The 12,761-nt window shown below is 47.8% G+C and overlaps 1 protein-coding gene across 4 annotated transcripts in view; it reads left to right on the top strand.

The window, feature by feature from the left end:
- The window catches only part of homer (protein), a 91,973-nt gene that overhangs the window by 42,774 nt on the left and 36,438 nt on the right, over positions 1-12,761 (top strand). For 2 of the 4 annotated variants that reach the window (XM_075684219.1, XM_075684218.1), the window contains one exon: positions 885-2,117. The exons of 1 other annotated variant lie outside the window; for it this stretch is intronic. In XM_075684219.1, coding sequence (XP_075540334.1) covers positions 885-1,061 — 177 coding nt within the window. In that variant the 3' untranslated portion in view covers positions 1,062-2,117. Of the gene's footprint in view, positions 1-884; positions 2,118-4,333; positions 6,606-12,761 lie in introns of those variants that run through there. One more of the 4 variants, XM_075684222.1, reaches the window with a different exon arrangement.

Genomic DNA, 12,761 nt, shown 5'->3' with positions numbered 1-12,761 from the left:
AACTTTTACATCACCCAGTGCATAGTTGTGCCATAGAAACTTTGCATGGTAACAGTAAAGAAATCTCTGACGCCCTTAGTGTAACTTCGATGTAGTTGTGCTTGCTTGGAGCACTGCGAATGTGCAAATGCGTGTTGCAAGTTGAAATGATAGACGCAGCATTATATTCGGCTATGCGCACAGGAAAGGTATTCGATTAAAATTAATTTAGCATGGTACTTTTTATACTGAATGCCTGCATTGATGTGCATAGAGCCAGTTCTGCTATATTTGTCAACTATCTCAGTTACTATTAAGGCCATTTGGTGTAAAGATTTACGTCTGACACTGTGCCAAAACGCTTATCGCTGCACCAAATCAGCGTTTTGCCTGCTCCAAGATCTGTGCCAGTAGATCAAATGGCTGTTCCACCACTGAAAACATGTTGCTCCACTCGTTTGGTGTTAGATAGCTTTTGGGGGTACGCTCTGTGTGTAGATCTCCCAATGCATTTCGTACAATAAATACATCATGTTCTGCAATGTAGGTGTTTGCATCGAATTACATGGCGCATACCTAATATCTTTCTTTCATATGTGATGCACTACTCTTTAGTCAAACAGTCACGGCAGTCTTTCTAGCCTTCGTAGTGTTGCCTGCTATGTATGAAACAGAGTATAAGGAACTGCAGTAAATCACTTGTGAGTGTAACACCCATGGTGTCCATTCTTCTGTTCTTTGTGTTTCTTTTATGTGTGCTACAATGCTTCACCATTGCAGTGTGTCACCTATTAACTTCATCAGCAGCCTTTTTAGCTAAGCATAACCTGGCACGGGCATGATGTATGCTTATTCAGTTTGCTGCAATGCTCCTACTGAAACTTCGTGGCATGCAACATGCCCAGGCACTGCTGTCCGAGAATGAGGCGCTGAAGAGCGCTGCGCAGCGTCTTCAGGAACAGCTGTGTGTGGCCCAGGGACGCCAGGCTGCCTGGGAACAGCTGGCGCAACGCATCGCCCACCGCCTGCATGACTTGCGTGACCTGCAGCATGAGCTGGCTGCATTACTGTCTGCCTCCTGACCCCATTCGGTGTTGTTGACGCAACAGCAGCCCCACCTGTCAGGAGGAGGTGCAACAAGGGTCCCGGCGAGGGAAGTACCTCCTCCTACCACTCACGAGCCAAGAGCATGCTAGCCAGCGTCAGGCCTGGCAAGATCTGCTCAGCGCCGCTCCCTTCCTAAGCAAGAGGGAAGGCTCCTCACTTGGTCTTGTGCGCGAGTCGTGGGCTCATCTACTCCAAACTGATGGCCAACAAAAGCTTGGCCAGCAGCACTGTGCAGGCAGTTTTGTCGGCAGAAACAAGTTGTATACACCTGGACATTGCATGTGTTGCCACGGCAGTCTCAGTCTAGGATGATGTCACGTGCTGTTTGTCCACGTAAACCAGTCATTGCTCATTAAATTGTCAGTGTCAAACCTGAGAACTCAGTGACGTGACTTAGGCAGCAGATTTGATCGATCTTCCGCAGTGATATTGTGAGGTTTGTTTTGTGACATTCTATCGGCATGAGAGTAATTCAGCAATACGGTAAAGCTGTACAAATTCTTTTGCGAAATAAGCTTAGAGACATGCTCTTCCAGGATTCCACATTAAAAGCTTCATGAAATAGCTAGATATTTTGTTGAGATAAAGTAAAAGCCTTCTTAAGTGGACTGTTACGGGCCACTTTTTCTATTATATATATTTTCTGGTGTCTACGTAACGCCAATGTGCCACACCATGTATTTGTTTAGCCCCCAATGCACTGCCCTCGGTCTATGCTAAGAAAACAATTGCCATTTAATCTCAACCCTTGGAGCCAATGTAATTCTCATATGAGCAGAATCTCAGCCAACATTGGTGCTGAGGACTCGCAAGATCAACTGTCACATGTATTACCTGAAGAATCTCTTTTTAGTTTGCATCACACTGGCTTGCTGATGCATTCGCGGACATGTGAGTTTTAGAGGTACACATATTTTGAAATCATTTCAGCTTCTACTTCATTCCTGCGTTGACGGGTAACATACATTTCGGATACCACTGTCAAGTGTGTACAGTAATATACAAAAATAAAAGACGATATCAAACTTGTATTTTGTGTGTTGTGCAAAAGTAAATGCATGTTCTGTGTATACCACCTTATGCTGAAAGACATTTCAGTTTGACTGCTGGACATCTGTAAGTGTTTTTGGTTGTGCTCTTCTTAACAAGACATGTTCTAATGTCAAAACACTTCCAGCTCTGTATGAAACATCAAACAGCTGCTATCATGGGAAGCATTGCATTTGCAAAATATCGTTAATTTGACACACAGCTTGCTCTGAAATTTTAGCAGTGTTTATGAGTAGGGAAAACTGAGGTAGTTGGTTCATGCTGAAAATTCAATGCGGCTATGTTACTGACATTTTTTCTCCTCGACTAGATGCTATTGTGGACAGAGAATGCATTTCGCATCCTTAGCATTGCTGAAGTTTAACCCCATGTGATGCGAACATGTTAAACATCTTCATGTAATATATTTTCCCAGCTATACACGACATACTATTCCTGTGGTCTCATGAAAAACATATTGGAGGAACTCTCCTGCCTTTCCCAATTTTATTACTGAGTGCTCTTTGTCAGTCAAATTTCGTTTGTTACTGAGTGCTCTTTGTCAGTCAAATTTCGTTTGATTTACTCAATCTCTTACTAAATAGAGCTTGTGTGAAAACAGTTTTAGTTACTAAGGCAAATTCTATCGCTTTCTATTGGACTACAAGATCAGTTATCCAGAAGTCTGGCTGTGTAATACTGGTTGAACTTTCTTTTTTTTTTTTCTTCAAAGGAAGTTTCATGTTGGGAGCTCCTGTTTAAATACATAGGAATTGAGAAATCATTTTCTCGGAAGCCGCTGCACCGGTTTCGATAAGGATTATTGCATTTAAAAGAAGTTTAAATCTAGTGAATAGAAAGCAGATTTTTTTTTCATTTAGGTCATATTTTTTTACAATAATTGTTGGAAATTGCAAAATCTGAAAACTCATGTTCCAAGCTTTCAACTCTAGCTCAGCAATAAAAAACAATGTCGCACTTCTGTAAACTGTGCCTAATAATACATCTAAAGCAGACAAAATTGATGTAATATACACAGCTCATAATATACCACTAATTTGCAAGTAGGACTTATGCAAAATACTTGTAAACATGATAAAAATTTTACACAAGTGTAAAATTATTTATCAAATATGTCTGCTTTAGATGCTCTAACTGATGCAGCTTACAGAATTGCAATATATCTATTTTTGGTGCAGAGTTTGATTTGTCAGCGTCGTGCTTCATAGTTTTTTCTTTCCAGTATTGGGGAAATCTTTGTGAAAAGATTCTAGGCCCTAAACCAATATTCTGCTCTATAGAGTTGCTAGCACTTAACTTTCTTTCTCATACACAACAAAGTTCGTTCATTTCGGTCCAGCGGTTGTCGTATTAGGCGAGGGGGCGGGAGATAGTAGGCAATCCGCCTTTTTCATTTTCCTGTGCTGCCTTCTGCCGCACACTGCTGAAAACGTTTTGAAAGGGTCCCAGCGCTTTTGCTGGCTGATTTGTGTACCTGCGCCCACGTTGAGTGTGCGTCGGTTGTGCGTGTTGTGGACTGCGTATCATTGTTAATGGCTTCTTCGGGAGAGCATGTCATTTCTGGGAGCCATGTAGCACTCACCGACTACTGGGTGAGCAGGCCTGAGTGCACTCTTGTGCAAACAATGCATCCGATAAAGACATGCCAAGTTCCTTTAGGCGACGTGGCTGCCTCAGAACTTGTCGCTGATTTCTGCACTTGGACATTGCTTTTTGTATTGTTCTTACACATTATTTAGACATTTCGCATATTCAAGAAGTCAAGCGCAGCCTTCTGCGTCAGATTTACCAAATCGGTGCACTTGTTTATATCGACATGTATAGCCACGGATCGTTGTTATCATCAAATATTGTGGAAAAGGTGCATAGCTCATATGAAATAGTGTCAAAACGTAGCAAAACATGCATATGTGCACATATGTGCCATGTTACACTCTGAGACCGAACAATTCACCGGATATTTATACCTTTTGCAGCATAGGCATGCGCACACCAGTCGCAAAAACATCTGCAAATCAGCAATATTATAATCTTTCATCCAAAAATGTTCTCAAGGAATGTGATTGGCAAGTAGTTATGGCGATGAGGCTGACACGTATGCTGGGTCTTGCAAGGCCGGTGATGAGAGGAAGGAGCCCAATTTAGAAGAAATTGTCTGTGGTACGCTACTGGGGTTAGAGAGTGCATGCGTTTTCAGGGACCAGCTGGACTCGCTGCTCCGGGACCGTTTCTTCTGCGGCATCAACAACACTGCCATGTAGACGCGACTCCCGGAGCTTTCTGACCCCTCGCTGGACGACGCCGTGAAAGCAGCGCTAGCAATGGAAGCTGCCGCCAAGGACGCCGGCGAGATTGTCCGTGCAACTGGCTCACCGTCGGCAGAAGCGGCGGTCAACAAGTTGGCAACAAAGGGCAGTACCTGCGGTCGCTGTGGTGGTGCCCACTCCCCCTCAAAGTGCCAGTTTTCTCAAGCACAAGTACCTGGCCTGGCTTACGAAAAACGGAATCCGCCGGATGATGGTTCCGCCGTACCACCCTGCTTTAAATGGTGCAGCCGAGCGGGTGGTGCGAACTATCAAGGACAAGCACAAGAAGAGCCAGACTTGGGATTTCCGGACGCAGATTGCCCGGATACTGTTTCAGTACCGGACCACGCCCCACGATGTCACTGACCCTGTGAGCTCCTGCTGTGTCGGATGGTCAAGACACCCTTGGACGTCTTGCATCCGGACCTCGGACCACAGTGCTCCTTAAGCAGCAGAAGTTGGCTACTGACAAAGGGTGCCGTCCCGGGCCTTTGCCGGAGTCGGGAGCTCCAGTTTTCGCCAGGAACTTCCGCCCTGGCCCGCCCTGGTCCGCCGGACAGGTGGTGTCTCCTGCCAGCGCCTCATCGCTGCTCGTCCGTACGCCAGACGGGGCCACGCGGCACAGACACGCCGACCATGTCAGGCCTCGCCTCGGGACCTGGCCAGCACTCTCGACTGCTACTTCAGAGTTCCAGCCCGCAGGAGGACTAGCGGCACCACCAGTCGGTTCCAGCGGAGCACCGCCCACCTCAGAGGCGGCAAACGTTGCCAGTGGTGCGGCGCCCGTGGTGCCGGTGTCGAGCCCGTCCCCACTTACAAGGCCGACCACTGCGGACCCTCCGGATGGAGCGAGGCTGTCTCAGGCAGCACCCGGCGTTGCCACACCTGGCCCGTCAACACCGGTACCCAGGCGGAGCACACGACGGCGGTGGCCACCGGACCGTTACTCGCCTGGGTAGCAGGCACCGTCGACCCGTCTAGGGCGGAGAGAGCCTCGCACTGTGAACTTGGACGTTTGTTGTCGACAAACAAACTGGGGGTAAGGGAGTGTAACAAGCATGTGACGTCCCCTCGGGCATAATCTTCGTTGGCCCGCCAGGCTGGGTGGCCTTCCATGCTCGGTAGGCAACATTGGGCACGGCACCCAACACTCTAAGAACAGTTTACACCCTTTGGCTTGCCCCTTCTGCCACACAAAGATAATCGTCATCTGCCTTGATGCGTTTCCTTTCTTTATCGCTGCGAGCCCAGCACTTTCCAGTAACGAATGGCACGCGCGTTATCAGCATAGAACAGTTTACACTCTTTGGAGTGCCCCTTCTGATAACGCGCGTGCCGTTCGTCACTGGAAAGTTCCGGGCTTGCAGCGAGAAAGAAAGGAAACGCATCAAGGCAGATGGCGATTATTCTTGTGTGGCAGAAGGGGCAAGCCAAAGGGTGTAAACTGTTCTTAGAGTGAATAAGCACCGACGAGCACAGCTGCTCGGCGGTCAGTCATCGCATGCCATCGTTCACCACCACCACGCACGACCTACTGGTATACAGTAGGTCGTGCCACCACGCTGCGGAGCGTCCGTCTAACGGAGGGTGCAAAAAAGCTTTTTCTTTCTTGTGCTATTGACATTAATGTTTTCTTGCTTTTACTATTATAACTTTATAACTGATTTTAGCATTTCGGAGTTTTGATTATTCACAGAAAATGGCATTACTGACCGTTGGCGGTTGTGCACTGGTTTGTGCATCAGTGATTTTCTTCATATTAGTTAAAATTCTCTAAAATGTTTAATGGAGTGGTGTTCACTTGCTACACTTGGAAGACAGGAATGCCTTTTTTCTGATCAAACCTGCAGAAAAAGCTGCAATTTTGCAGATATCGGTATGCTACCCTCCGTCAACGTGACCAAGCCGCGCCCGTGAAGGCGGGCCCCATAAAGGTTGCTGGTGTGCCGTTCAATTAATAAAAATCAATCCAAAGAGAAAAGCTAGAGTCATTGCCAGGAAGGATATTTCAAATAAATTACTGGTAACTGGTGTGGGAAATTTTCTCTGAGGAATTTTGAGCTCGATGATTCACAAGTGAACACAACTTGATTTCTGGCACCCCTCTTTTTTTTTGTGACAAATGGAACACTATCTCCGTAACTAATAAAATTTTCAATGTGAGATTTTGCCCCATTCTTGTAATTTGTCCGATGTATCTACTGAACTAATATAATTGTTACCTTAAATAGATGTCCTTAAATCAAAAATTGTTCCTTGCTGAATTGCACTTATATGTGCATGTCACTGTTTAAAGTTTGACTTTCAAGCGAATTATTCTGTGAATGTCGGTGTTCTAATTCAGTACAAATCCCAGTTTTCGGACAATATTTGATAGAAGTTTCAATGCACTAATTGCATTAGCAATTTCTTTAATGTTTCTTGACCAAAGTACGAAAAGGGATCGATGTTAAAGCTTACAAATGCAACACCTCACAATATTTTTGGGTAACATTTAGTATCCATACCGAGAAGTGCCTTTACTAGGCACCTGCAAAGTTTTAAAATTTTAGTTCCGAGAAAGTATCGACAATCCGCCTCTTTCATTGCGCGACGGTGCATGCGCCCTGCCCTAGCGGATCAGTCGCGAAACGTTTTGGAAGGGTCGCGCGCCAGGAAGTCCCCTGAAAAAAGAAAAAAGCGCTCGGACTCGCGCTGCTGCAAACACTCGTGCCGTGTACCGCGTTGGAACTCTACTGGTATAGCTCGACGTCGGTGCGGTGCCGAAAACGTGCGTATAGCGTAAGACCGCAACTCCACTTTAAAAGAGATAGCGGCCAGGGCATCGTCCGAGTTGTCCGGACTGCACCGTGAGCCAGGTAGTTGCCACCTTTGATGAATGGGTCGCTAATTTAACGAAAAATCCGTGCGTTACACTTGGGCGACACTTCAGTACATCACGTTGCTGACGAAGTCTTTTTTTGCGGCGTCGGTCCTCACTTGCTGGTGGTGGCAGCGCGTTCCTGACTGCACGTACTCATAAGGCCCGGCACCACTGGGTCGATACGAGACCGACAAGACGCTCACTCCTATGATTGACCGACTATTGTGCGTCACTGAAACCTTTTTATCATACCAGGTCGACAACGACGCAACCGACGAGCGCGAGTTGTACTGCGACAGGCTTTCTTGTCGACTGCACCGGCAGAATCGGCGTGCCGACCATCGTTCGACCGAACCCCGCGCGATCGGCCGTCGAACCGACAACACAATAGCGACAGCGTCTTCGCTTGTATATATAATTAATCGTACTCAAAATGCGTCAAGCACGCCTACCAATTGAAATACACAAGCTTTAACCCTCTCAAGCTGTGCCCACGAAGTTTGAGCCAATTTCGATCCTGTTCAGCGAAGGTAAACCTGGCGCCGTCGAGTTCGTGCACTCGCTACCGGCGGACCTGACCTGAAATATAAGCAGTTGGGTTGAATGAAACTGCTTTTATAGTTCAGTTCTGGCCATAGCGATTTGAAATCAGCTACACTTCGCACGGCGCGTACACAATAAGCGGTAAGCAGCGACACAGCGTTGTTCCAACATCTGCACGTCACCGTATACCTGTAGGCTGTTGGCCGCATTCGCTACGTATATGGGTGGGTCTGTACGTGTTGCTTTGCCAACGCATTTCTCAATTTCAGAGATGCACTCTTTGCCTCTGCGTCAAGCGGCAAACAAGAGACGGTGTATTCGGCATACAGCAACATAAACAACCGCCTCGCTCATTTATACCTACGCCGTCTGAGCGATGGCATCCGCGCGTTTTCGTGAGAGAACAACATGACCTACAAATGAGCACTTATGCGAGCACAGTTCTTTCTAATAATGCTCTATGGCACGCTAAAACTAAGTATGATGGAGTTAAAGAAAACCGAGAATGAGTTAACAGCCCGTAATATATTGTTACGTGCGAAGGAGACCGTTTATAACCCTTACGGATGAAGGGGACCGTTTACTTAAGGTCGCGAAGGTGAGCGCAAGAGCGGCCAGCTGGTTGATCAACTCAGCGCCGTTCTCTTCTTCCTTCCCCCACTCGGGACCGCAAGCACGTTCACGGGTCTTCGTTTTCTTCATGCGTAACATTCCTCTTGTCGCAGACGAAGCCCGCCGTGCGAGTCAATCCATTTGTCGTGACGTGTAGTGGAAGAGAGAATAGCCTAGAGGAATTCGAAATCCCACAGGTAACGCCGGAAGAAGTGAAGAAAGCCTTGGGAGCTATGCAAAGGGGGAAGGCGGCTGGGGAGGATCAGGTAACAGCAGATCTGTTGAAGGATGGTGGTCAGATTGTTCTAGAGAAACTGGCCACCCTGTATACGCAATGCCTCATAACCTCGAGCGTACCGGACTCTTGGAAGAACGCTAACATAATCCTAATCCATAAGAAAGGGGACGCCAGACTTGAAAAACTATAGACCGATCAGCTTACTGTCCGTTGCCTACAAAGTATTTACTAAGGTAATCGCAAATAGGATCAGGAACGCCTTAGAATTCTGTCAACCAAAGGACCAGGCAGGATTCCGTAAAGGCTACTCAACAATAGACCATATTCACACTATCAATCAAGTGATAGAGAAATGTGCAGAATATAACCAACCCTTATATATAGCTTTCATTGATTACGAGAAAGCGTTTGACTCAGTCGAAACCTCAGCAGTCATGGAGGCATTACGGAATCAGGGTGTAGATGAGCCATATGTAAAGATACTGGAAGATATCTATAGCGGCTCCACAGCCACCGTAGTCCTCCACAAAGAAAGCAACAAAATCCCTATAAAGAAAGGCGTCAGACAGGGAGATACGATATCTCCAATGCTATTCACAGCATGTTTACAGGAGGTATCAGAGGCCTGGAGTGGGAAGAATTGGGGATAAAAGTTGATGGAGAATACCTTAGCAACTTGCGATTCGCTGATGATATTGCCTTGCTTAGTAACTCAGGAGACCAATTGCAATTGTTTAACAGTTAATTGTTTAACAGTCTCGGAAGAGAACAGCAGTTTACAATAGGTAGCGAAGCACTGGAAGTGGTAAGGGAATACATCTACTTAGGGCAGGTAGTGACCACGGATCCGGATCATGAGACTGAAATAACCAGAAGAATAAGAATGGGCTGGGGTGCGTTTGGCAGGCATTCTCAAATCATGAACAGCAGGTTGCCACTATCCCTCAAAAGGAAAGTGTATAACAGCTGTGTGTTACCAGTACTCACATATGGGGCAGAAACCTGGAGGCTTACGAAAAGGGTTCTGCTGAAATTGAGGACGACGCAACGAGCTATAGAAGAAAGGATGGTGGGTGTAACGTTAAGGCATAAGAAGAGAGTAGATTGGGTGTGGGAACAAACGTGAGTTAATGACATCTTAGTTGAAATCAAGAAAAAGAAATGGGGGGCATGGGCAGGACATGTAATGAGGAGGGAAGATAACCGATGGTCACTAAGGGTTACGGACTGGATTCCAAGGGAAGGGATGCGTAGCAGGGGGCGGCAGAAAGTTAGGTGGGCGGATGACATTAAGACGTTTGCAGGGACAACATGGCCACAATTAGTACATGACCGGGGTAGTTGGAGAAGTATGGGAGAGGCCTTTGCCCTGCACTGGGCGTAACTAGGCTGATGATGATGATGATGATGATGATGATGATGATGATGAACAATTTCAAGCGGGCGACATGGACCACTTGTGTCTTGGCAGCTCTTCTACCACTCGCCGTGAGGCGAGCTATGTTATACGTGGCTTCCGTGAGTCTGTTAATAATAACATACGGTCCATCGTAGGTGGCCAAAAACTTTTGGCATAACCCGCGTTTCCGTACTGGAGTCCACAGCCAGACTAAATCACCAGGCCGATAGGTTACCGGACGGTGGCGAATGTCGTAGCGTGCTTTTGATCTGTCCTGCGATGCCAAAGTTCGCAAACGAGCAATACGACGAGCTTCTTCGGCAAGGCAGAGAGCCTCGGCGACAGTGGGACTTTCATGACTACAGAAAGGGAAAACAGTGTCGATTGTGTACCGGGGTGGCCGGGCGTACAGCAGGAAGAAAGGGCTATAGCCGGTAGTCTCGTGCTTGGCGGTGTTGAACGCGTACGTGATAAAAGGCAGTACGTCATCCCATTTCTTGTGGTCGGATGAAACATACATAGATAGCATGTTTACAATTCGGTTGGTACGCTCCGTAAGCCCATTTGTTTGTGGATGGTATGGTGTCGAGTGACGCAAGTGGGAATCACACAAATGAAGCAGCTCCTCTACGAGGTCCGCTGTGAATTATCGTCCACGGTCGCTGATGATCACGCGAGGCGGACCATGTCGCAGGATCACATATTGCAGCAGGAATGTTGAAACGTCAGTGGCAGTTGCGGAGGGCACGGCCGCCGTTTCGCAGTAGCGCGTGAGGTAGTCGACGCAAACAACTATCCAACGGTTTCCCTTGGCTGATTTTGGAAATGGGCCAACGAAGTCAATGCCCACTAGTTGGAAAGGCGTGCTTGGAGGCGGGATCGGCTGCAGGAGACCTGCTGGAGCAGTAGATGGCCGTTTGTGGCGCTGACACTGCATGCAGCTGGCCACATACAGCTGGTCGCATTCCAGGCCAATAAAAGCGTTCCTGAATCCGGTAAAGCGTCCTCGCCGAACCTAGATGGCCAGACGTAGGGTCGTCGTGCATAGCACTCAGAATCGCTGTGCGAAGGCTCTCCGGTACCACTAGGAGAAAACGTGCGCCAGTGCTGGAAAAGTTCTTCTTATACAGGAGTCCATCACGTACACAGAAATGGTTTGCTGTCGTCGAGGCGGTCGTAGCGGTGAAGAGCGGTGTTAATTTATCGTCTTTTCGGTGTTCGGTTTTGAAGCAGTCGAAGTCTGGAAAACGCGGCGACACAGAAGCCACGAGGTGATCTAAGTCGTCGGCGTCACAGTCCGTAGTGCTAAGTGGCATACGCGAGAGGCAGTCCGCATCAGCGTGTCGTCGACCGTTCTTAATAAGAGACGGTGAAGCTGCATTCTTGCAGTCGGAGCGCCCAGCGCGCAAGGCGGCCACAAGGGTCACGAAGATTGACAAGCCAACACAATGAGTGGTGGTCGGTGACCACTGTAAAGGGGCGTCCATACAGGTAAGAACGAAACCGCTGAACCGCAAATATTACCGCGAGGCATTCTTGTTCCGTGACAGTGTAATTCTACTAGGGCCTACTTAATGAGCGGCTTGCATATGCAATCACGTGTTCGCGGTCACCGTAGCGTTGAACTAGGACTGCACCAATACCTATGCCACAGGCGTCCGTATGGAGTTCCGTCGGAGCTGACGGACTGAAGTGCTGAAGAACCGGTCGGGACGTCAGCAGAAACTTCAACTGACGAAAAGAAGAGGCACTCCGGAGTCCACTCAAAGGGGGTGTCCTTTCGTAGCAGGCATGTCAGCGGATAGGCGACGTCGGCGAATTTAGGAATAAATCGGCGGAAATAGCAACAAAGCCCCGGCAAACTACGGAGCTCCTTGACAGAGCGCGGTGCACTGAACGCTTCAACGGCTGCTGTTTTCTGGGGATCAGGGCGGATGCCATCCTTGTCGACGAGGTGCCCAAGCACAAGGGTTTGGCGATCTCCGAAGTGGCATTTGTTGGAGTTTAAAACTAGACCAGCGTTTCTGATGCAGTTCAGGACAATATCCAGACGCGAGTTGCGTTCGCTGAAGGTGCGGCCAAAGATGACGACGTCGTCGAGGTAGCACATGCAGATGTTCCACTTCAAGCCGCGCAATACAGTGTCCATAAATCTCTCGAAAGTTGCCGGAGCGTTGCACAATCCAAATGGCATCACATAAAATTCGAAGAGCCCGTCAGGGGTTAGAAAGGCAGTCTTCTCCTTGTCGTCAGGATGCATCGGAATTCGCCAATAGCCGGATCGTAAATCTACTGAGGAAAAGTAAGAGGCGGAATGAAGGCAGTCTATTGCGTCATCAATACGTGGGAGTGGGTACACGTCCTTTTTTGTTACAGCATTCAAACGGCGATAGTCGACGCAAAATCTCCAAGATCCATCTTTTTTTTAACAAGAATCACTGGAGCTGCCCACGGACTCGCTGACTCTTGTACGACTCCCTTTTTCATCATTTCGTGCACTTGTTCGTTGATAATCTGGCGCTCTGATGGTGACACACGATATGGCTTTTGTCTAATCGGATTTGCCGAACCCGTGTTGATGGTATGGCGCGTTCGAGACGCAGGGATTGCAGGTATTTTGTCCTTCTGCGCAAAGTCGAATACTGAAACGTGCTTCGAAAGCAC

Source organism: Dermacentor variabilis, chromosome 3 (genome assembly GCF_050947875.1).
Source record: "Dermacentor variabilis isolate Ectoservices chromosome 3, ASM5094787v1, whole genome shotgun sequence".
Lineage (NCBI taxonomy): Eukaryota > Metazoa > Arthropoda > Arachnida > Ixodida > Ixodidae > Dermacentor > Dermacentor variabilis.
Note: the sequence above shows the minus strand (reverse complement) of the source record. Positions and strands in the feature narration are given on the sequence as shown.